Genomic DNA, 26,283 nt, shown 5'->3' with positions numbered 1-26,283 from the left:
CATGAGTCTTTCAGATTTGTCTACATGGCTTCAAACTGTAATCTTCAGTTCTCAGCTTCTTGACTAGCTAGAATTATAGGCATGAGTCACCGGCACCTGGCTCCAAGGGTTTTTATAAAGTACAATCCAAGGTGACAAATTTGTACCCAAATCAGATTATTTTGTTTGATGGTTCTTACATATAAAAATACTTTATATATGACCTATTTATGTTTCTAATAATGTAGAGTGTTTGTTTGCATACCTATCTATAGACAAAGATATGGAGATTTAAGCATATATGCATACACATACACACATAAATACATCAAACATGCATACATACAGACATACATAGAGGGGAGGCAGAGAGGAACAGACATACACACACACACACACACACACACACACATACAGAACTAGACAGAGATAGAAACAATGACCAAGACAGATAGCAAAAATGTCATTTGCCACTAGGATACCAACATTTATCATCTCCACATGGCTGCACTATAGAGTAACTTATTTTTTTCTTCTTTTTACTATGTATTCTTTCTGCAAGTATTTTTACAACTCTACCTAGGATTGGTCTATATTAACAATATTTTAAAGACAGTTGTTAGGAATGTAGCTTGTTTGGATCAAAACCACAAGCTAGTGATTACAGCTAGAGAATGTTTTAGTTGTTATCCCCAAATGAGCATGAAGAACCTGAGCTATTTAGAGTCAGTAAACAAGCAAACAGCCTTAGCTTTATCTCCCTGTTCTTACAGCAATTACTCAAAGCACTGATGAAAATAGTGAAGACATCTGGGATCCAAAAGAGGTTCCAGACACAGCAGATCCTGATGACATTTGGGATGATCGTGAAATCCCAGAGTAAGTCAAATGAAGCCTGGAATGTATTTAGGTGTTTCAGTTACATGTGTCATCTGATACCATCCTATTTTTGACATGATTCATGAAGTAACTTACACCACATAAAAGATAAAATACAGTGCCACAGAAGGCATGTATAATTGATTATTTTTCCTTTTCTACAGCAGAAACAAATAATAAAACATAATACTTTCCTTTTAGTTATTATCTAGCAAAAAATAAAAATACAGTCATTTCCCTTATAAATTTATATTCAGTGTCAGTGTGTTGTCTAATGTAGAACTAACAGTAGGAGAAAACCAGCCCATTAAATTGTAAGCATTCATGCAAACCAAATTACAAAACCATGTTTATGTGTCAAAGACTTGCTTTTAATTACTCAGTGTTGTATAATTTCAGTAAAAGGCTATGTCCTCCCTCCAATTATCAATTATTATGCAGAGTTATTTACCATCTATTTTGGGATTATGCTTAGTTTTCAGTATATTTGCCAGCAGCATTAAAGCCTTGCTTTGTAGCTTTTTCAATATCAAATTGAAAATATAAAATCAAGGATTATTACCATAAAGACCCGTAATTCTGATGAAAATTCTCTTTGAAGGAATTTGTAGTCCATTGACATACACAGATAAAATGAATGGTTAAACTGACTAAGCTTTAAATATATACATTTTAAAGTAAAATTCTAATTAAGTATTTAGAATATCTGGAAAAACAAAGACAATTTTGCTAAATTGTAATCAACTTTATCATTATTAGTTGGGAGAGAGGAGATTGAAACAGAGGCTGTCTATGTAGCTCAGGGTAGTCTCAAACTTGGAATCTTCCTGCCTGCCTTCTAAGTACTGGGATTACAGGTTTGTTCTACCACATCCAGCTTTAGTTTATTAGTTCTAAGGACTTTCATGACAATTTATATTTCATCTTTACTCATTCTGACTGCAAAGCAGTCCAATATGTTTTTTAAACCCCATGCTTCTATCTTCAACATTAATTTTGATAATAGAAGCAGTGGGAGCTTGTAGATAATTAACTGGTAAGAATTATCGAGCTTACAAACAATATAAAAGACATAAACCTTATAAAATCACAGAAGATACAAAAACATTTCTGTCTATATCTTAAGGATAAAAAAAGTAAATCACAGGTCATTTTTATACAGTGCCTGAAGACCTATATGAAAGATAAGAATGAGTCATTCATCATTTTGCCTAATAAATGTCACACATCCATATTCAGCAAACTTGAAATTAGAGTAAAATTTCACTTTTCATCCTGACATTTGATCTTCTCTACATAGAGCATCCATAAAAGCTTTAAATGCATAATTACTCCAGTCAAGATAGAAGGAAATTGCTTTATAAGAATTTTTATTTTTGTTCTCTACCTTATGAAAATACAATTCAAAATGTCCCAAAGGATAAAGAGGAAAATGGGCAATGAACACAAACAGGCGAACACAAAAGAAGAATCACAAGTGGCCAAATGAAAATATTATGTCTGAGCTAAGAGGAATCCAGAGGTGCTGTTTGATAGTTTGAAGGAAGATTTAGTATTTAGGTAGGATAGACTTGAAGAAACTATCAAAGACGGTGCTGAACTTATTAACCTGGGTGATTGATAAAGGGTGATTACAGTAACTGTGATAGGGATTGTACGTGGAGGAGAAGCAGTTCTTTGGCTCTGAAGTGCCTTTGGGACATAAAGACAGACCTATATAATACACAGTTGGAAAATTGTACCTGGAGCCCAGGATAAGCACAGAAGCTTGATCAAATTCATATGGGAGTCTTGAGCATATGAATTGATCCCTTCTGTTTTGTTTTAATCTGGTTTTGCTTTTGCAAATACTTGGTAGACAGTATAGCCTATTAAGATAAAAGTAATCCATAACAAATAGCTATTTATTGCCAGTCTTGTTCAAACATAAAGCTATTCCTTTTTTATTCATGGGTATACCTATTTGCACATGGTCAGAAATTCAATCTAGTCTTTTACTGTTCCAATCCAAAATTCACTATTTCCTCAGTATGGTAGAATTAAACAGAAAAAAAAATAATTTGTAGGGCTGGAGGTGTAGCTCAGTGAAAGAGCCCTCTTCTACATACCTGATGCATTGGGTTTCATCCTAGCTCCAGAAAAAAAAAGAATTTGTGAATGCTAATTTTATTTCATCTAAAGAAATATAACTCTATATAGTTTAGTGCTTCTATAAACCAGTCTATCCCTAAGAGGAAGGAAAAGATTTGTGAATGGTATATGTGGGTTGAAATACCAGAAAATTCTTTCATTCTGTCAGATGAGATTCTGAATACCTTAATATACTATGTTGATTACATCACCACTGTTTCTACTACAGAATTTTAGACATGGAAAAGGCCATAGAGAGTAGTCAATTCACACTTGCCTCATCCCATAAATCACAATGTAGAAGTGGAAACTTGGCAAAGATCCTATGAGTATGAGCCCTTTCTTTCTTTCTTTCTTTCTTTCTTTTCTACTGAGGTTGAAACTCAGAGCCTTACACTTGTTAGGAAGGCACTCTGCCTCTTAAGTCTTGCCTCCACCTCTTTTTGCTTTTGTGATTTTTAAAAAATAAAGTCTTGCTTTTTGCTCAGGTCAGCCAGAACCACTATCATATTTACAGTTGTGATGTAGCTAGGAGCACAGGTGCTTGCCACTATGTCCACCTATTTGTTGATTGAGATTAGAATCCTATTATCTTTATTGCCCTGGCTGGCCTTGAACCAAAATATTTCCAATTTAGGATTACACATATATGAGTCACTCCACCTGGCTTCTGCATTTCTGACTGCCTTTCTAGGCTTCTGTTCCTTTTTGTTCTACTATATGTCTGAAAATAGCAAGCACTTTATTTATTTGGTCCTTTATTTTTTTTAATAACATATCCTCATGTTTCTGGTAGATATTTTTTTTCTCTGTGACAGGAAATTGCTCTTTCATTTCAGTTTCCATTATCATTGACTTTTTTTCAGGCATGAGATCATTTTCAAACAGCAGGTGGGAACAGAGGATGTGTACCTAGCATTTACAAGAAAGGACCCTTCAACAGCATGCTGTCAAGAGATAGTGGTAAGCATCACCTCTCCTCCATTTTCTATATGACAATTATAGTTAAACTGCCTAACTGTTAAATACGTAATATTCTAGACAAGTCTGTAGATTTTTTAAAAATACTAGTTGCTGTGTTTCAGAGGAATGATTTGAGTTTAGAATTGATAAGATGTACAAAATTAACTAAGTTTACACATGTTGAATGAGATTCATAAGTACACACAACAAAATAATGTAACAACTTCTAGTCCTATTAAAAGTCCTCAATCTGATTGGAATGAATAAATATTCTTTCATTCTAGTTCTGTCTTATTCATGCTATCTGACTGGGTATTTACCTTCCGACATGCTGACAGGCCATCAGAATGAAATATTTCCTTTCCTGATTCTGCCTTATCTTTCATTTCTGTATTCTTGTGATGACTCAGTCTGCTATGAGGGATTTTAAAAGCTATTTTCTTCTTAATTTTCAAATCTGAACATCTGATTTAAGCTACTGAAAAGACATCTAAAATGTTTGGCTTTTATTTGAATTACACTACTGCACATTGGGGAGTACTCTTTGCCAAGTCATAGTTTCTATATAATAACAATAGCATTTCAATAGTGCCAATGATACCACTTTGTTGCTTATTTGATCCTCATAATGATTTTGTTGTGAAGTCTGGGTCTAACCTAAATGGTAAGCTTCAACTCATTTTGGCAGCATACACAAGTAATTCTGGGGTTAAAATTTTTAGATCAGAGGCTATGCTATCTTTTCTCTTGGCTCTTATAACACATTATAGAATACAGAAGTGCCCATAGTAGATGCTTAATATTTTTTTTCCTTAACAAAATGATAAATGGAGTCTCCCTTTGGCAGGAACTTCAAGTTTTCGCTTATTAGCAAAATTTAAGACATTCAATTGAATCAAGTAACATAATGGGAATAGTGACTTTAAGTACCTCAGGAGGTTTTTCAAACTCTAATGAGTTAAGGTTACAAGTGATCTTGAAGTAATTAGCTCCCAGGGTTTTACTAGTAATATTCAAATTCATCTCTCTTAAACTGCCATAAAATTATGTTTTTGATGTCTAGTGTTGGGGATTGCTCTAAGCTCTAGGCCTTAAAAAAAGAAAACCATTGAAAGTGATTCCGTTTCTTTCATGCAAATTACACTAGTTTTAATAATAAAGGTATTCTGAGAATTTTGGAAACTAAATCATATCTCATAAGAGGAATATACAATTTATTTAAAATTTAATAAGTGTATATGAAAGAATTGATCTTTCCTTTGAATGAATTTATATTCGACTGGGGAGATAAACCTAACATAAATGAATAATTTTATTACTAACAATCAAACAGGCAATTTTAAGTCTACTGGGAGTTCATGAAGTTTGGTGAAGGTATAGACACCACTGAAAGGCAGCAATAAACAAAAAGTTTGTTGAAGCTGAGGCACTTTACTACTTGTATACTGGTTTTTTCTTGTTTTCCTTTCTTTCTCTTCATTTCTTCATTTACTTAACATTTATCTAGTGAATTCTACTACATAACAAGTGCTGTCTTAAGTACTAAGTCACAAAGACAGCCCCTCAGTAGATGAATGGATCAAGAAAATGTGGTATACATACACAATGGAATTCTATGTCTCCATCAGAAAGAATGTCATTGCCCCATTTGTTAGAAAATGGGAAGACTTGGAAAAAATTATATTAAGTGAAGTATGCCAGGTCCCATGGTTTCCCTTATTTGCAATAACTAGTATATGTCTGAGACAAGCAGAAAAGTTTAAATAAGATGATGTTGAGCAAAACGAACCCCAAGAGAAAGACACAAGTGGTTTTTTCTTTCTTGCTATTATTTCTAACATATTTATAAGGTACCACATGATTTTTTTGTTGCTTTGTATGTCCTTCCCCCACGGTATAACCCCTGTTTTCACTGTATTTGATGTTGGTATAATTTTGGGAGGGGAAGGAAAAAAATTGTTTAAATAGGGATACAGGTGGACCCACTGCAACAATGAGATGTACAAATCTTTATGTTGAAAAACGAACTTTATAATTTAGGCTGGGGGGGGGGGCCGTGGAGGGGTGCAGGGGCGGGGGAAGTGTGATTGTGGAGATAGGAGGGAAGGGACCGTAGGGGGAAAACAAAGGAGGAGGCAACAATGCTTGATAAGAAATGTACTCGTTACCTTGCCCATGTAATTGTAACCCCTCTGTACAGTATTTTCACAATAAAAAAAAACTTATTTAAAAAAATCTCAGTGAAAAAGTCAGACAAGGGCTGGGAATGTGGCTTAGTGGTAAAGTGCTTGCCTAGCATGCATGAAGCTCTGGGTTTGATTCCTCAGTACCACATAAACAAAAAAAGCTAGAAGTGGCTCTGTGACTCAAAAAGACAAGAAAGAAAGAAAGAAAGAAAGAAAGAAAGAAAGAAAGAAAGAAAGAAAGAAAGAAAGAAAGAAAGAAAGAAAGAAAGAAAGAAAGAAAGAAAGAAAGAAAGAGAAAGAAGGGAAGAGAGAAAGGAAGAGAGAGAGAAAGAAAGGAAGGAAGAAGGAAAGGAAGGAAGGGAGGAAGGGAGGGAGGGAGGAAGGAAGGAAGGAAGGAAGGAAGGAAGGAAGGAAGGAAGGAAGGAAGGAAGGAAGGAAGGAAGGAAGACAGGACAGTAAAGGAGCCAGGCGCTTAATAGATCACTGCAGTTTCATTTGGTAAGTACATACATAGAAAGTTCTATCAGGTACTTGGTGATACAAAGCGGATAGAAAATCAACTTGCTCTTTTTGGATGGATAGGTTTTCTATAGTGGACATCATTCCAAAAAGAGCATTATTAGCAGAGCAAATTGACAATACCCAAACATGAAGTAGTATGGCATGAGTAGCAATTAAATATGAGAAATGGTGTATTGGTAAGTTACTTCTCAAAAGATATTTTTAAAATTTTTTATTGTAAAGGTGATGTACAGAGAGGTTACAGTTATATAAGTCAGGTAATGAGTATATTTCCTTTTGAACAATGTCATCCCCTCCCTCATTCTCTCCCAGTTTTGCTGTTCCCCTGACTTCCCTGCCCCCCAAAGTTGTATAATTCATTTTCATAGTATCCAGTGGTTCACCCTTTGTCTCACTGTTTCTGTGCTTTCTCTCAATATTTTTTTTTTCGGTCGTGGGGCTAGAACTCTGGGCTCGAGCGCTGTCCCTCAGCTTTTCAGCTCAAGGCTAGCACTCTACCACTTGAGCTACAGCGCCACTTCCTTTCTGTGCTTTCTCTTCCCCTCCTCAAATCAGATAAATTTAGATCCAGGACAGAGGGTACAGAAATAAAAAAACGACAGAAGAGAATTAACCAAAGAAAAAAGGAAAGGAAAAGAGAGAAAGAGAGAGAGAAAACTTGAATACAGTACAATAAAAAAAAAAAACAACTCCAATTTGGATTGGGAATGTGTAGGTCAGAAGAGCACTTGCCTTGAATGTATGCAGTCCTAGGTTTGATCCTTAAGCTCACAAATGAACAAAACCCTGAGTTGCAGCTGAGTTTTACTCCTTAAGCATATTAATGATGAGATCCATCATCACTGCTTAACTCCACTGGTAAGACTCAGAGTAAAGAGATGGTTGGCCCCATCTCAAGAATTTCTTTTTGAAATTTCTATGATTTTTGCTCCTATTGATAATATTTTGTTTCTTTGAATCTAAAAATTATCATGTGTATACCAGTATTGAGCTTGAACTCAGGGCCTGGGCACTGTCCTTTAGGTTTTGCACTCAAGGCTAGTACTCTAACACATGAGCCTACTTTTTGGTGGTAAATTCGAGATAAGATTCTCATAGACCTTCCTGCTTGGGCTGGCTATGAACCATGGTCTCATATCTCAGCCTCTTGAATAGCTATGAAGCACCAGCTCCTAGCAATGTGCCACTTTAAAAAAAATAGTGTTTTAACATACATATTTCAACTCAATAACAGAAACATTAAAATGTGGAGAAATAGAACTTTACATTTGTTAAATGTTTTATTTGGAAGCCAGGTGCTGGTGGCTCACTCCTGTTGTAATCTTTTCAACTTAGGAGGCTGAGATCTGAGGATCATGGTTTGAAGCCAGCCTGGGTAGGAAAGTCCATAATATTCTTATCTCCATTTAACCACCAAAAAGGTGGAAGTGGAGCTGTGGCCCAAGTGGCACAGTATTAGCTTTGAGTGAAAAAGCTGAGGGACAGTGCCCAGGTCCAGCAAAAGAAAAAATTTATTTGGGTCTTGGGCCTGTAATATAATAATCCAATCCAAAAACTTATATATAATCTTTGCTTAAGACCTTACATGGCGACAAGGGGAAAAACAAGTCGTTTAAAGATACTGGTGGATGGGGCTGGGAAGGTGGCTCAGTGGTAGAGCGCTTGCCTTGCATGCCTGAATCCCTGGGTTCGATTCCTCAGCCCCACATAAGAAAAAAGCCAGAAGTGGCGCTGTGGCTCAAGTGGTAGAGTGCTAGCCTTGAGCTGAAGAGCTGAGGGACAGTGCCAAGGCCCAGAGTTCAGGCCCCACGACCGGACCCAAAAAAAAAAAAAGATACTGGTGGACCCGTTGCAACAATGAGAAGTACAAGTTGTCATGTCGAAAACAAACTTTACAATTTTGGTGGGCTGTGGGGGTGGGGGGCTGGGAAGTGATGTGAAGGGTAAATAAAGGAGGAGGCTACAATGCTTAATAAGAAATGTACTCATTATCTTGCCCATGTAATTGTAACCCCTCTGTACAGTATGTTCACAAAAAAAAAGGACCTTACATGGCTAAGCATAGGGAGTTATTAGGGATTTTAAAAATTCACAAGAGGACTAGGAATGTGACACAGTGACAGAGTGCTTGCCTAGCATGCATGAAGCCCTGGATTCGATTCCTCAATATTACACATACAGAAAAAACTAGAAGTGGCTCAAGTGATAGAGTGCTACCCTTGAACAAAAGAAGCTCAGAGATGGTACTCAAGCCATGAGTTCAAGCCCCAGGACTGACAAAAACAAAAAAAAATTCACAAGGACATGGTTTCCTTTTTGGTTCCCCAGATTCCAAATGAGAGTGCAAGGTTTATGAATGTGAATCAAACGGATAGGCCTAAAGAGAATTCTGAGTTAGGAATATGTATACTATATCTTCAGCAAACCTTTCTAACTCCAAACCCAGAGACTACCAGTATTGAAATACTGCGAGTCCTATTGTCATTCTCTGAGGCTTTACTCTTGGGTGCAGAGCTACCAGTCTTCTTCCTCTTCCTCTGTAGTTAGGTATTTTAGAGCTGGAGCTTAGCTTGTGCTTTACAGGTTTTTAAATCACCCAAGCCTTTTCTTCAAATACAGTTTTTTGTTGTTGTTTTTTTGTTTTGGTCGATCATGGGGCTTGAACTCTGAGCTTGGGCACTGTCCCTGCCCTGTTCAGCTCAAGGCGAGCGCTTTACCACTTGAGCCACAGCACCACTTCTGGTTTTCTAGTGGTTTATTGGAGATAAGAGTCTCACGGACTTTCCTGCCCAGGCTGGCTTTGAACCATGATCCTCAGATCTCACAGCCTCCTGAGTAGCTAGGATTATAGGCGTTAGCCACCGGCACCCAGCTCAAATACAGTTTTATGAGAAAATTCAACATAGAAAACACAAAAGAGTACCATTTCCTTGGAGGACAGGGGCGCCTTGGAATACAGCTTAAAGAATGCTAAGAACCTAAGATCATGATGACAAGGTACCAAATATAGATATAGTATGGAAGAATAGTAAGAGAGCTCATTGGTAGCATATATGTTTTACTTTATTCCTCATGACTAGGAGACTCCTACTTTGCTTTATTTTATTTTATTGTCTCGTCTTTTTTTGTGTATACCAGTACTGGGGCTTGAACTCAGGACCTCATGCTTTGGCTCAGCTTTTTTGCTAATGGCTGGTGTCCTACCAGTTGAGCCATGCCTCTAGGTCTGTTTGTTTTTGCTGGCTAATTGGAGATAAGAGTTTCTTGGATTTGTCTGTCTTGGTTTGCTTCAACCTGCAGTCCTTCGATCTCAGCTTTCTAATTAGCTAGGATTACAGGTATGGGCGTTTACTGTTCAGCTTATGGTCTCATCTTTTGTTTTATTTTCTTCTCATCTTTCTTCACAGAGCCTTCACTGTAATGGGTTTAATATACATCCTAGACTATAAATCTTTGAATACTGATGTGCATCATTGTTTGTAATACTTTTTTATGCCAATACTGGGGCTTGAGCTGAGGAGCTGGGTAGTGTCCCAGAGCTTTTGTGTTCAAGGTTGGCATTCTACCACTTGAACCACAGCTCTGCTTCTGGCCTAAATATTTTAATGATTAATTGGAGATAAGAGTCTCACAAACTTTCTTACCTGGGTTGGCTTTGAAATACAACCTTTAGATCTCAGCCTCCTGTGTACCTAGGATTACCAGTGCCTAGCTGCAATGCTTACTTTAAAAAAAAAATTCAACAGATATTGATGGAATACTTACTACATGCCAGATACATGAATCAGATACTAGATATATACTGTTAAACAAAATAGACAAGATTCTCCTTTTCTCAAGCTTACTGGCAAGACTTCAAGCAGGCCATACACAGCAATGTAGTGAGATCTACTGGGTACTCACAGATTCATCCAGTAAGGAAACAGTGACCCTAAAAGGAAGCAGTTTATTACTTGGTGTTAATAAGATTCATGTACAGTCAGTTCCTCCCATCTCTTTGTCCACAGAATTATATCAAACCAAAAGAGAGGAGATAGTAGGTAACAGGAACTGTGGGGAGAGCTAAAGAGCTAACTCCATTGCTACTAACTTTTTTTTTCATTATTTTTGATCAACTTTTTTTTTTTTTGGGGGGGGGGGTCCGGTCATGGGGCCGGAACTCTGGGCCTGGGCACTGTCCCTCAGCTCTTCAGCTCAAGGCTAGGGCTCTACCACTTGAGCCACAGCGCCACTTCCGGCTTTTTTCTTTTTGCTTATGTGGTGCTGAGGAATCGAACCCAGTGCCTCATACATGCAAGGCAAGCGCTCTACCACTGAGCCACCTTCCCAGCCCTTTCATTATTTTTGAATGAGTGATTTTTTTTACCTGTTTTTCTTCTTTTAATTTAATTTTATTGTAAAGATGCTGTACAGAGAGTTACAGTGACATGAGTAAGGTAATGAGTACATTTCTTGCCAAGCAATGTTAAGCCCTCCTTTGTTGTTCTCCCACTCTCCCTTCCCTTCCCCACCTCCCTCATGCCCCCTGCCCACCCCACAAAGTTGTAAAGTTCATTCCAATATGGTGTATTGGTATCATTGTTGCAATGGGTCACCCTGTGTCCTTGTTTCAGCATTATTTTTTTTCTTGTATTTAGAAACAAAAAACCCATCAAGAATCTCTCCCGCTTGGTTGCCCTCTCCCATACACAGTAAACAGCATCTGTATGGGGGATTGATTTTGTTTTTAAAATTTTTTATTGTTATTATAAAGGTGATGTACAGAGGGGTTGCAGGTACCTAATGCCACTAGCTATTTTATAATTTGCTTCAGTATCCCAGGAGACTGAGGTAGGAAGTTCTTCTGGAATTTGGTAATACAATGAGAAACTGTCTTATGGCAACATCCTACAAGATAAGGAGACTTCTCCCAAGCAGAGAGTCAGATAAATAGCCCTGAGGCAACTCCTCAACAACTGCTATCTTCTCATATTTTAGGAGGATCAAAAGATGTTCTGCCAAGCCCCAGGAACATAGTTGTACACATTGGCCTTGGTGGATGTTCAGGGTCACTGAAGTGTGATAGTGGAACTATATTCTTATACGTATACAGGATGAGGACATTTTTATCCTGTTGTTTTCACTTAATATGATATACTAACTATATACCAGACATTTCTTTAAGTACTTTATACATTGCAACCCCTCCCTTCATCTCCACACCAGCCCTATGAAATAGATGGTTATTTCCTCTAGTTTACAGATGAAGTTTCTGAAGCACAACCAAGTTAAGTAACTTGCTTAAGGCCACACTTTTCAAATTTGGCAGATTTGAACCTAGGCATATTAAATTGGAAAGATTAATATCCAAAGTGATATGTGTGTAAAGAAGGAAGAAGTTCAGGCTGACTTAGCAATAGAAGTGGCATTTCACTGAATATTTGAAGGATAGATAATATTTGGCTAGGTAGGAAAGGATGAAAAGCTCTCCAAGCAGAGTGAACAATATAAGCAAAGGTATAGATAGCACCATGAAAGCAGATGGTGTCTTTTGACAAGTATTTGTTATGCTTTTGGAGCCCAAGAATTTCAGTAGCAAGAAGTAATGTGGAAGCTTAAATAGAATGGGTGATGCAGGACTGTGAAAGCACTTGGATGGCACACCCTGTGTTATGGCCTGAATTGTGTCCCCTCTCCCCATTCATGTGCTAAACCCCATAACCTCACAATGTGACGGAATTTGGATAGAGGGATTTCAGGGAATACTTGTGTTTAAATGAGGTCATGAAGCTAGTTCTAGCCTCATGATGGGCTTGGTGACCTTGTAAGAAGAGACACCAGAGAGCTTTTTTACTATCTTTTTACCATGTGAGAACATAGGAAAAAGGCAACTATCTGCAAGTCAGGATGAGAGTTCTTGAAGGAACCCAACCTTGCTTACACCGTGACTTCTGACTTTGATCCTCTGTAATAAGAAACAAGCAATGTGCTACTCTTTAAGCTCCTCAGAATATGTTTTTTTTTTGTGGAAACCCAAGCAAACTAAGACACCATGATATTTTGACTTTATCATCTGGGCATTCGAGTTAGTTAACATCTTAAAGTGGGTGAGATCAATGATTGGCAATGTCTTTCTGAACCATTCTAATGGTAATGTGAATATAGAGCTCAGTGGTAATTCTGATGGGGGAAAATGTGTGTTTGGGATAACTGGTCAGAAGCAGTGTGGATGGCAAGAAGAATGATCTCACTAGAGATTGTGCTGTTGGTGATGATAGGGCTTGGAAGGTGGTTAAATATAGTATGTAAAGGAGAAACAGGAGTCAGATTGCTAGCTTGGGTGATGAGGTAGACAATGGTGGCTTGAATTGGGATATAGAAAATGCAATGTAGCTATCTCTAAATTGTAGACTTAGTAGAATGACTTTAGTTTCTTTTTGCTCATCTGAGTTTTGTACAATTTTACAATTGCTATCTATTACTTTTGGAAGAACAAGAAGCAACCAAAGGGTGGCTTTGTTTGTGTGTTGTGGGAATAAATGGTGTGGGAAAAAAGAGAAAGTTCTAGGAGAAAGATATTGAATGTTGATTTTACTCAGTTTAAAGTGCATGTTGAAAATCTTGTTAGAAGTGATTACTAGGCTGTTAGAAATAGAAATCTATGTGGAACTCTAGAAGAAGAAAGAGACTGGAGGTGTTAATGTTCAGAGTTAAAAGTATTCACTTTGCAGCTGTTAGAATAAACTGTACCAGAGTGTCAGCTTTTTTATCAGGCATAGAATGAAGTAGATACGACTTTAAGTTGTATGTGTGTGTGATTTGTATATGCTGAGGGAGTGTTCATGAGAGTGCATGTAAATATATCTATGTGTGTGTTTTATGCATGTGGTTTGTGTATGTGAAGGGGATGTTTGTGAGAGTGTGTGTATATATGTGTGTGGTGTGTATGATGTGTGTGGTTCAAGTATGAAGGGGGTGATTATATGAGTGTGTGTGTGTGTGTGTGTGTGTGTGTGTGTGTGTGCTGTTTTATCAGAGAAATTCAGAGGTATACTATGAAACCTGCAAGCATGGGGTTCACTGGGGACAGAATAGGAAGCCTTGGGATGAAGTCAACAATCAGACAGAGTCCCAAGACATAAACTCTTACACCAGTTCTAGGCCAGGGATTGAAAAACAAAGGGAATTGAGATTGGGATTGGAATTAGGGCACAGCATTGGCTATACAGATGATGGGAGAGAAAAATGCATTGTGAAAACAAGGGAAGAAAGTATGACTTCCCATTCTGCCTGCCTCTGAGAACAGGGCAGACCAAGAGGCACACTGGACCTTCTTGCACATTAAAGAATATGGAAAAGAGACAAGAAGAGAGGCTGGCTTATGGCAGGTGGGTGCACTGGTGAAATACATTATACATATAAATTGGTGGATTCCCATTTTCTCCTGTTAGTATTGAAGGCTATCTCTAAAATCTCAAACTGAATAGGACTATAGTTATTGATATACTATATGGATTCATTGTTGTAGAAGAGGGGGAAAGGATCCTGCAGTAGCTTGATATTGTTTTGTAGTTATAATAGATACATAATATTTTCGTGTTCCTCCTTTGAGAGAGATCTATAATGATAAGAGGAAATTCTGGTAAAATCTAACAAGTAGGCCACAAAGCCTGGGTTTTTCTTATTGCACCTCCTCCCTGAAATATGAGTCTTCTTCCCATCTCTGAGAGTCAGGGATGCTAGAATTCAGTCACCCTCTGGCGGACACCTGGGAATCACAGGCTTAGCACATGTGCTTATCTCGGACAAGTCTAATAAAGATTCTGAAAGCATGGCTTTCTCACACTCCAGGAAGTTTGTTTCTTCAGTGGTCTGTTTCTCATATCCTGATTTCTGTTTTAAAGTTATACCAGTCACATTTATTTACATGGTGGGGGGGGGGCTGTCCTGGGGCCTGAACTTAGGGACTGGACACTGTCCCTGAACTTTACTGCCAAAGGCTAGTATTCTACAACTGGAATCACAGCTCCACATCTGGCTTTTTGGGGAGGAGGTGGTTAATTGGAGAAAAGGGTCTTACTGATTTTCCTGCATGGACTGGCTTCAAACCATGAATCACCTGTGCCTAGTAGTAATTCTTTGTTTCTTTGTTGTTTTGAGGAAGTTTCTCAGAATACATAAAATCACACGGTCCAGATTCCTTGAAGTACAATTAGTAGAAATTTGGCTTGGGAATATACCAGTACTTAAGGGATGAACAAAGAGCTATAGAGTGTGAAAAGGTGGATAGCACAGAAGCTGAGAAGAGAAAGGTGGTTACTGAAGGCTGGGTAGAATTGGGGGAGGGAGGAGTGGGAGACCTTGACCAGTGGGAACTAAGTTACAGTTGGGAAGGAAAGAATTTCTGGGCTACTATACAAGCCATAGAGATAACACAAATGTACTAAATATTTCAAAATGAAAAGACTTTTTTTAAAGTTTCTACTAAAAATGATAGGTGGTGTTTTTAATGTGTTTTTTAATTTATCTTTTCTTACTTCAAAAGGCTGTAGGGGTTACAATTTAATGTGGCTATCTGTATCTAGCTTCTTTGTTTAAAAAATTAATTTTATTGTCAAGGTGATGTACAGAGGGATTACAGTTACATAAGTAAGGTACTGAGTACCTTACTTGTTGAAGTTGTTACCCTCTCCTTCATTTTTCTCCCTCTTTCCTACCCCCATCCCCCAAGTTGTACAGATTATTTCCAACATATTGTCTTGTGAGTGTCACTGTTGTCTAGCCATTTTTTGTTCCCCTTCCCTTCCTTAATTCAGATAAATATATATTCAATATCCAAGGTGCCAAAATCAAATACAGTGATAACAGGGGATGAACCATAGGGGAGAAAACACAAAAGAAAAAAGAAATCATGTAGTACATTTAAAAACAACAACAACAAAGAAAAACCTCTTGTGTCCATGTCTTGGAGTTCATTTCACTTAGCATCATCTTATATGCCCAGTGCTTCTTGATCAGAATCATCCCTTTCATCATTCTCCTTGACCCTACCTGTTCCCTCTCCTCAGACACATTTCCTACTTTCCAGATTCTTTATATTTGTACATGGAGTTTTCTTCTGTATTTGTCCCATGTACCATTTTTCATTCATTTACCGCTGCCCAATACCTCCCCTCAAAATATCAGTTTCCTACTACTCATGTTGTTAAACTGTTCATCGAGAGGTCTATTCTATGGAGATTCACTCCTGTACATAATAACTTTAGTCAGCTATATTGTGTAGATAAGCATATGCCTTTATGTATGAGTATAGAGGAGGCTGTATTTTGGGCCTATGATCCACATATGAAAGAAATGTGTCCTTTGTCTTTCTGGGCCTGGATTATTTTGCTCAAATGATTGTCTGAGGAATAGATATCTTTAACTGGATTTAAACAATGTACAGTGTAGACATATACTAAAACATCACCTGATACTCTATTAATATATACAATTGGTATATTTGTATATATAGGTTAAAATTAATTTTAAAGATAAGAAAAGGAGCTAGGCTGTGAAGTCACTCAGACATGGGAGGGAAAGTGTGTTGCTTTAGAAAAGCAGATTAGGGAGTAGGCTGCTGCAGGATCTTGTCAGTTAGTAAATGTCTAGGAGAGAATAGCTTCAAGGTCATGGCCAGTGGCAAAGTGAGTGAGCAATGTGAAGAATGAAGACAAGGGAAGGCAGTAAGAAACTGAGCACCAGTGGCTCATTCCTGTAATCCTAGCTACTCAGGAGATGTACCTGGAGGATCACAGTTCAATGCCAGAGGGGCAGAAAAGTCTGAGAGACTATTTCTAATTAACCAGCAAAAACCTGCACTGAAGACATCACTCAAGTAGTAAAGCTCCAGCTGTGAGCAAGCAAAGCCAGCAAGGGCAACAGGTCTTGAGTTAAAGCCCCTGTACTCGCATATATAAAAAATAATAACAGCCAGGCGCTGGTGGCTCATGCCTGTAATCTTAGCTACTCAGGAGGCTGAGATCTGAGGATTGTGGTTCAAAGCCAGCCCGGGCAGGAAAGTCCATGAAACTCTTATCTCCAATAAACCACCAGAAAACTGGAAGTGGCACTGTGGCTCAAGTGGTAGAGCACTCGCCTTGAGCTAAAGAGCTGAGGGACAGCGCTCAGGCCCAGAGTTCAAGCCCCCATGACCGACAAAAATAAATAAATAACATTAAGAAAATATATTCATTAACTTAAAAATGATCTATTGGTTTTGTGCCCTACTGTTGGAAAATGAAAATCTTAAAATATTTATTCTTTGGAGACCTTTACATAATTTCAAAGTAGGAATCCATTACCTTTTGTTTTTGTTGTTTTCCTACAGATTATCCTTGCTTACAAGTTTTCATAAAATAGTGTTGCTGAATTTTGAAATTTTATCTCAAATGTATTTCTATAGTTAAATACTTGAAGTGATTCCAAATAAAAATCTACCTAACTTTTGCTGTGAATCATAATTTTAATATGTTTAGTTTCTTTGTTTTTGTTTATGGTGGTACTGAGGTTTGAGTTCAGGTCTTATGCTTGCTAGGAAGCTATTCTAGCACTTGAGCCATGCCTTCAGCCCTCTTTAATTATGGCCTCAGGTTTTTTCCCCCTGGGGAAGGGCCTGGGGTTGTCTTCAGACCGGAATCCTCCTGCCTGTGCCTCTTGCATAGCTAGAATTGCAGGTGCATACCCAATAGCCAGCTTATTTGTTGAGATGAGGTCTTACTAACTTTTTGACCTGGCTAAATCACAATTCCCCCATATCTACCTTCTGACTTATGTGTTTAGTTTCATATCAAAAGTCAAATATTCTTAACTTCTTCCTAACAATAAAATGTATGAAAAGTGGTTTGCATTTCTGACAAATAGTAATATTTTACCAATATTTATAACCCATACACTTCCTTAGATAACATCAGCCTAAAACTTTCTGTATGTCGTTTGACTATAATTTAAGTAAATAGGGGCTGGGAAGGTGGCTCAGTGGTAGAGCGCATGCCTTGCATGCCAGAGGCCCTGGGTTTGATTCCTCAGCACCACATAAGCAAAAAGAAAAAAGCCGGAAGTGGCGCTGTGGCTCAAGTGGTAGAGCGCTAGCCTTGAGCTGAAGAGCTGAGGGACAGTGCCCAGGCCCAGAGTTCAAGCCCCATGACCGGACCCCCCAAAAAAAAATTTAAGTAAATAATATAGATTGGCCAAGTCACAAATAAGGTATCTGTAAATTATTCTTCTCTTCTGGTAGTGAAAAATGACAGTTCAAAGGAAATATAGAATGGATGGCCTCCATGAAACATCTGCTATCATGTCAATTTTCAAATACCTTGTGATAAGATCATATGCTTTTATTTGAGAAACTAGGGAGCTTGTACTTGTACATTATAAGAATATAACCTCTCAGATCATATTGTCATAGAAGTCTCTCCTAAGAACAGAAAAGAAAAGATCTTGAATTCAAGAAAATTATAATCCTACAATAATGACCCTCCCAATGGCTTTGATATAGTCAGCCAACTCTAGTACAACACTCATAGGAAAATAAATGAAGGCCTTGTGAAAACTATCTGTAAGCACTTGGACTTCCCTTTACTCTTTTCAGACAAAGTCCCAAAGTGAATTCCAAGACAGAGTAAACTAGTAGTTGTTTTTTTTTGTCAGTTGTGGGGCTGAATTCTGGGCCTGGGCGCTGTCCCTCAGCTCTTCAGCTTTAGGCTAGTGCTGTACCACTTGAGCCACAGTGCTACTTCTGGCTTTTTTCTGCTTATGTGGTGCTGAGGAATCAAACCCAGGGCCTCATGAATGCGAGGCAAGCACTCTACCACTGAGCCAACTTCCCAGCTCCCACTAGTAATTTTTGATTGCTTGCCTGAAGACAAGCGGAAAGTGGAAAGAAGGGTCTCATAAACCTTCAAAGTAGTGCACCTTTATCCTGTTGCTTTTGCTTTAGCAGGCCAGAAAGGAGATGTTTGCACCAAGTTCCTGATGGGCACTGTGGTAGCCAGATTCTAACATGGCCCTCAGTGACTCTTACCTCTTGATCTGAGCCATTTGGATAGTCCTCATTTTAGGTAGGGCTGACATGTAAAACAATGAGATACCATGAAAACCACAGTGTAATTTCTGAGGCTGTATTTTTTTATTTTGGTGGTACTTGGGTTTAAACTCAGGGACTCACTTCTTTGGCTTGCTTGTTTAGCTAGCATTCTACCACTTGAGTATACTGCTTTTTTTCCTGGTTATTTTGGAGATGGAGTTCATGGACTTTTATTTTTGCTCAGGGTGGCTCTAGATCTCAGCCTCCTGAGTAGCTAAGATTATAAGCATGAGCCACTGGTGTCCACTGTGTGGCTGCATTTTTTAAAGGTATTGCTTCTATTTTTACCTTTTGGATTATTCATTGTAGGGCAAAGACAACTCTTAGGTTGAAAGGCACTCAAGCAATGCTGTGGATGAGTCTGCATGTCTGTTGACATGTGCCAACACATGCGTGGGCTGTCTTATGTGCTAATCTTGTGGTCTTAATCAGACCTTCAGATATCTGTAACCCCAGCCAATATCTTAACTACAACCTCATGATAGACCTTGAGCTAAGCCACAATGAAATTGCTGATCCATAGAAAATGTGTGAGGTAATATACATTTGGGGGGAGGGTCAATTGCTTATGCAATAATAGATACAAATAAGCAATAACTAATAAGAGACAGGACTAGAATTCAAACTTAAGTCTAACTCTAAAGGTTGAGCTCCCCAAAAAACTTTTTCCATAAATTTTTTAGCAGCTTTTCTTAGTGTACCACTTAAAATAATTCATTCTTACATGGTGGATGTAGTTCAGTGGTAAAGTGTTTGCCTAGTGTTTGAGAGGCTCTAAGTTCTAACTTGAGCACAATTATAAAAAAGTCTGTCAATCCTAGGGTGGTGATACTTGGCTGTGATCCAATCTACCCAAGAGAAAGAGACCAGGAGAAACACAGTAAGAAACCCAGCCTTTGACAGTCTGAGACAAAAAGTACTGCAAAAAATTGGCCAAATTTTTTCATTCTTTTAAATGAATTCAATTTACATACTATGTAAAGGAAGGAACAGAAATTTTTATTTGGTCAATGGCATACTGTAAATTTAGCAAATTAGGACTTAAGCACAATCAGAGGGTAGTTAATAGTCATCTATGTTTCCAGGTGGTCATTGCGTGTATCAATTACTAACAAAGTCTGATGTTTCAAGGGCATTTTTTCTGTTTCATCTATCATACCATCCCACCTAATCTGTCCCTTCTAGTACTCCCTTGAAACCACGTTAACATACAATTTTCATTTCCTTAAGAGGAAAAATTAATGAGTTCTTTCTCCCAATTACTTTTCACTAGAACTACAAATGATTTTAATAACCACTTGGAAGTTCTGCCTAAAAGTCATATCTAAATTGCACATGAATCTTCCTCAGTTGTCATTTCTAAGATTTGGGAAATAGTATTTTTTGCTGAAAGACCTAAACCTTTTAGAGTGAAGAAACAAATATGTATAGTTTTTTATCCAGTGACAGAAAACATCAGATATTAAAAGGCATCTCAATTTCACTTTCTAGCATCAGTGTGGTTACATTAAAAGTGGGAAGTTTTGTCCAATAGAACGATCATTTGCTTTCTGTCGGAGAACCTGTAACAACCACTTTATTTCCAAGAAACAATGTTTACTCCTTCTACATGGAACAGATTCTAATACATACACACGCACACACACACACACACACACACACACACACACACACACACACAGATACCCACAGACATATTTGGTGCTCGCCTTGAGGCTTGAACTCAGGGCCCGGGCACCAGGATTTTCCCTTCAAGGCTAGTACTCTACCACTTAAACCACAACCCCATTTTGGGCTTTGTGGTGGTTAATTGGAGATAATAGTCTCACAGACTTTCCTTCCTTGGCTTGCTTTGAACAAGGATTCTTAGATCGTAGCCTCTTGAATAGCTAGGATTATAGGTGTGAGCCATTGGAGCCTTGCTTTAACATTTTGTATTCTAGTTAATATTTTCATATTGTGTACATACTGAAGATTTGTAGGGAGTACTGGAGACATATGGATATGACTAGATTTTTAGATGATATTGCAGAATTACTGTGTGTGTGTGATGGGGGGGAATGAGAGAGAGAGAGAGAGAGAGAGAGAGAGAGAGAGAGAGAGAGAGAGAGAGAGAGAGAAAGTTCTCATTATGTTACCTGAACTGGCCTGGAATTCCTGGGCTCAAGCAAACCTCCTACATCTCCCAAGTAACTGAGACTATAGGCAACTACAAGGCCCAGCTTACTTCTAACAACCTCTGAAAAATGCACTTCTTTTGTTTAAAGCATCTCCAATTATGAAGATTTGAATTTTTAAATATATACATTAACAGTAATTGTTTAATGAAATGATCAAGTATGGGGAAGATTTACATAGAATCATATATTATATATACACTTTAAATACAGATTTAATAAAATGAAGTATATCTCACGAGCATGTGTTGGTCCACATACTTTATTTGACAAGGACCCTTTTTACCTTCTTTGAGCTTTTTATGGGAATTCCAATGGTCCCATTAATTACTTGTTATGCCTTTTATTTATAACTTGCTTTTATCCTGACCTTGTCAGCCATAACATCTCCAAACATCCAATATTTCACACTTTCTAGTTAGTCCTAGGGAAGCCTTCATTATGCTCCAGAATTTCAGGTTGCATTTTCTTTTTTTATAGAAACCATATATCATCTCATTTATATGTATAAGTATATGCATGTGTATATACACAGATGTGTAGGTGTGTGTGTATATATATATGTATTGCTGATATATAACAACATCCATATATGAGCATTAGTATATATTAGAGATGAGACTTTGGTGTGGTGAAATACACACTCATTCACAATGATGTGTAACCATCATCAGTATATAATTCCAGGGTATGTTTTTTTCAAGCCAAAGGAAACCTCATAGCCATTAGTTATTCCCATTTTCTCCATCCTTCTAACCCCTGGAAAACTTCAATCTACTTTCTGTCTCTATGGAATTGCCTATAACTAGAAACCTATAAATACACCTTTTGATGCCTGGCTTCTTTCGCTTAGCATAATGTTTTCAAGGTTCATTGATAGAACAGTACTTTGTTCTTTTTTATAGCTGAATAGTATTCCAGTATATAGCTTTACTACCTTGATTTATTTATTCACTAGCTGATGTATATTTGAGTTGTTTATACATTTGTGCTATATGAATAGTCCTTCTATGAATAGAGAGATTATGCATATATTTTTGTTGGAACATCTTATTTCTATGGGCTTGGGCATATTCTCAGTAGTGGAACTGTTGATTTTGATGTTAGTGAAATGTTACTAAACCTGTAAATTCTCTTTCTGCTGAGATTTAAGTTCTATTTTTATTCTTTCTCTTTTGTTATGATAATGATTTTTCTGAACTGCAAAACTCTCTAAGATATGTGGTATGGGAATTTTTACCAGGAGACTACAGTATGGTATCAACATCTCATACAAGCACTTTACTTAACCAATTTTTATACACATTTCCTACTGATAGAACTGTAGCAGTACATTTCAGACAATGAAGATTGCAAGTAAGTACCACTTAGCTCTGGACCTATGAAGCACTGTCAGGTCACACACAGTTGTCCTGGCACTCACTAGTCTTGTTTGTTTATCCATCTGCAAAATAGGGCTATTAATCCCTGCCTTTCAATGCTGATTAAAAAAAAAGACAGGACATAACCCAATATATGGTTGGCACTTGATAAATATTGGATTTCCTTTCCCTCTATATTGCTACATTTTTCATTTTAACTGCTCTCCAAGATTACAATATTTTTATTCTCATTTGATCTTAGGTGAAAATTCAACTGCCTGATACAAACCCTTCTGATATTCACATTGATGTTGAGGATACATACCTTGATCTTCGCACTCCTAATAAGTGAGTAAAAAATTAAAACTGGCATAGTATAATATTCATAAATGCTAATGATTCCAGAGTCCATATTCTTTTTGTGTGTGTGTGAATGCACGTGTGCACTCACATGCACACATGCACTTGTCCTAAGGCTTGAACTCAGAGACTGAGCACTAGTCTTAAGCTTTTTCAATCAAGACTAGTGCTTTACCATGTGAGCCTACAGTTGTACATCTGGCTTTTTGGTGGCTAATTGGAGAGAGAAGAGTCTCGCAGACTTTCCTGCTCTATCTGGCTTGAACTGTAATCATCAGACCTCAGCCTACTGAGTGGGTAAGATTACAGGTGTTCATTTTATAAGTGTACAGTTAGAAAAGTACACTAAGAAAAGTGAAATCTCAGATATTTGATCCACATAATACAAAGTATGTTTGGAAATACTTTTTTTTCCTACTTTGCTTCTATACATTCTACGTGGGTTGACGTCATCAAAACAATCTCCCTCCCTCTCCCTCTCCTTCTCCCCCCTCTTTCCCTCTCCCTCTCCCTCTCCCTCTCCCTCCCTCCCTCCCTCCCTCCCCCCCCCCTCTCTCTCTCTCACACACACACACACACACACACACACACACACACACACACACACACCTATTTAGAAACTGGCACTCGTGGCTCATGCCTGTAATCCTAGCTACTTGGAAGGATGAGATTTGAGGATTACAATTTGAAGCTAGCATAGGCAAGAAAGTCCATTAGACTCTTATCTCCAATTAACCACCAAAAAATGACAAGTGATAGAGTGCTAGCCTTGAGCACAAAATCTAAGGCACAGCACCCAGGTTTTGAGTTCAAGGCCCAGTACCAGCATAAAAAATAAGCTAGAAGTGGAAACCCCTTAAGTTATAAGTCTTGCATGTGAATTTTTGTATAGTGATGGCATAAAAGTCACAAATTATGTAAACTTTTGGGATGTTATTGGGCTCTAAGGTAAAATATGACTATGTTCATTAGAAATCAATACAGTCTTGTTATGAATTGCTTAAAACAAAACTTCAGTTAACTTGTCACTAGCTTTTCAGATTGTGTGGCTACATTTAAAAATAATGCAGATGATGAGATAATTTAGTTAGTTTTGTATTTTCAAGTGTAATCTTCCTATTACATGGGTACAAAATCATGTCCCTCAAACGGAGTGTACAATAAAATTCTGATTACAAAATATTTCTATCCTTATTATTCACTTTAAAGAGTTTCACATCTTTTTCTTTGTCCTTTGTACATGCATTTACTCTTCCACACAACCTTTGCAAGGCAAGTTGGCTAAATTAATAATCATTCTTACATGGTATTTGCCCACTTGCTAAAAGCACACACATATCTACACACCATGGACTTAATTTCCGTTTCTCTAGCATTTCTCACTGTCTCCATCAATCTTTGGGCAGCTGTTCTAGCTATGCTGTCATTTCAGATATCTATCAGAACCCACAAAATGAAAAAAATCTCCACCAGAAGTACTGAAAGTCTCCCTATAGAGTATGGGCTGCACTGGCTCATTTGTATCCTGTGCTTATATATTAAGTTATGTAAATAATATGCACAAATGAAACTATTAAATATATTGTACTTACATGTTAAGTGCTCAGTGCAGAGCTACTATTAAGAAAACCTATTTAAGATAGAAGACAGAAAATAGAAAAGATTTTTTAAATCACCTTTCCTAAATATTTGAGCACCCTTTAAAGCCATATTATTACCTGAAATTGTTCTATCAAAAATTAGTTTGGAGCTGGGAATGTGGCTTAGTGGTAAAGTGCTTGCCTAGCATGCATGAAGCTCTGGGTTTGAGTCCTCAGTACCACATAAAGAGAAAAGGCCAGAAATGGCACTGTGGCTCAATTGGTAGAGTGCTAACCTTGAGCAAAAGAAGCTCAGGGATAATGCCCAGGCCCTGAGTTCAAGCCCCAGGACTGGCAAAAAAAAAGGTTTTATAGTTGAGTTTATTGATATGTATACTCACTTTCTTTGACATTCCATGTCACTGTTTATCAACTCCAAGAAAGATTTAAGAGAGGGCATTCTGTTCTTGTTTCTGAATAAAAATAAATGAATTTATTTTAACTGAATTCAGTAGTGAGTCAAGTCAAATGATAGCCAATTGTATTAGAATTACACTTACAATCCAGATGTTTAGCACTAGTCAACCAAAGTAAAAAATGACTTATTGAATTCACTTATTCCAGTCTGTTGCTTTGGCTAGCATATTCCCAATATGGAGCAAATAAAAAGGAAAAAGATGGGGTGGAGTGGGATAATTTTCAAGACTCTCCTGACTTTTCACATGAGGTTTCATTGTTTTTCTAAGTGAATTATTTGAATACCATAAATGAATACCTTAAGTGAGATAATAAAATGCCATTACAAAGACAAATGTAAGCTAATTGGGTTGAATGTTGGTCCAATTTTTCATACCTTGCTGTGTTCCTTTAATTCAGTTGAGAATTCATGGATGTTCAAAGACACTCTTGCCTAAAATAAAGTTTTCCAAATGCAATAGCTGAACTGCTGCTCAATGATTTTTTTATTTTCTATTAAAATAGTTGTGTCTCTGCAGGAAACCTTAAAAAAGCCACGTGTTTTTAACTCAGCTATTTTAACTAAATAAAATTAAAATTGCATCATGTGGCTATAAACAGAACAAGGTTGTGTTTTATTTGTTTTTACAATCAATTTAAACTTTAATTTAAACATGTTAACTTGAGTTAACTATATTGACAATTTTTTTACTTTCATGTATTCTTATTTGCATATAGTTTATAGTGAAAATTCACATTGGATAAGCCTAAGCTTAACATTTTATAACAAGCATATTATCAAGGTAAAAGCAGAGAAATTGGGTTGAGATATTTATTCAAATTTTATAGTATATAATAATTATTCAAATGCCATTTTGTAGTGATTTGAATATTTGTTTTTCTTTCATTTATTTATTCACTCAATGCTAGACACTAGGGGAACACCAGAATATAGCAAATATAGTCATTCAATGACTTGTATATGAATAACTATTCATGGAATTTTCATTTTGTTTAAATATAAATGTGCAGATATCAGACGATACAAAAGACTAGATAAAAATATACTTCCCTTTTCCTAAGAGCCTAAATAAGTTGCATAATCATGTTCAAATTTTTAGTATGTGAAACCATATACTCATGCCTAGACAGTAATGGAGAGATAGATCATTCCATTCGCCACTGTCAGTTTTGGATTTATTTCTCTCTGGACATAGAAGTGCACATTATCATTGGAACTCCTTCTTCCATTGATTTATAGTTGTCTTTTAGTGCAATGAAGCTAGCATAGTGAGCTCTGCTTTCTTTTTCAAGTGAATACATTATCATTTATAGAATAAGGGATGAGGCAGATATAACTCTATTGCAGCCTCTATTGTAAACAGCTTTAAAGGATGGACTCTAAGTGGTTTTTTGAGATGCCAAATATTACTAACTAGAGTAAAATATTTTACTATTTAATTACTTCAGGTGAAGGGAATTGTTTCTCATATCCCCATCTGAAATGGCACAAAAGTCACACAAAAATTCTCATTTATGTTGTAGTGTGGACTAAATACTTTTTCTTTTTTGTGTTGGTTCAGTCCT

At 37.2% G+C, this 26,283-nt stretch overlaps 1 protein-coding gene across 1 annotated transcript in view; it reads left to right on the top strand.

Annotated features, from left to right (window-relative positions):
* Dnaaf6 (dynein axonemal assembly factor 6) overlaps nt 1-26,283 on the top strand; it is a 40,876-nt gene that overhangs the window by 13,087 nt on the left and 1,506 nt on the right. The window contains exons 4-6 of the mRNA XM_042690059.1: nt 753-858; nt 3,855-3,951; nt 22,563-22,648. Of these exons, the coding sequence (XP_042545993.1) occupies nt 753-858; nt 3,855-3,951; nt 22,563-22,648 (289 nt within the window). The remainder of the gene's footprint in view (nt 1-752; nt 859-3,854; nt 3,952-22,562; nt 22,649-26,283) is intronic.

This window comes from Dipodomys spectabilis, unplaced genomic scaffold (assembly GCF_019054845.1).
Source record: "Dipodomys spectabilis isolate Male_0828 unplaced genomic scaffold, ASM1905484v1 ptg000132l, whole genome shotgun sequence".
NCBI lineage: Eukaryota > Metazoa > Chordata > Mammalia > Rodentia > Heteromyidae > Dipodomys > Dipodomys spectabilis.
Note: the sequence above shows the minus strand (reverse complement) of the source record. Positions and strands in the feature narration are given on the sequence as shown.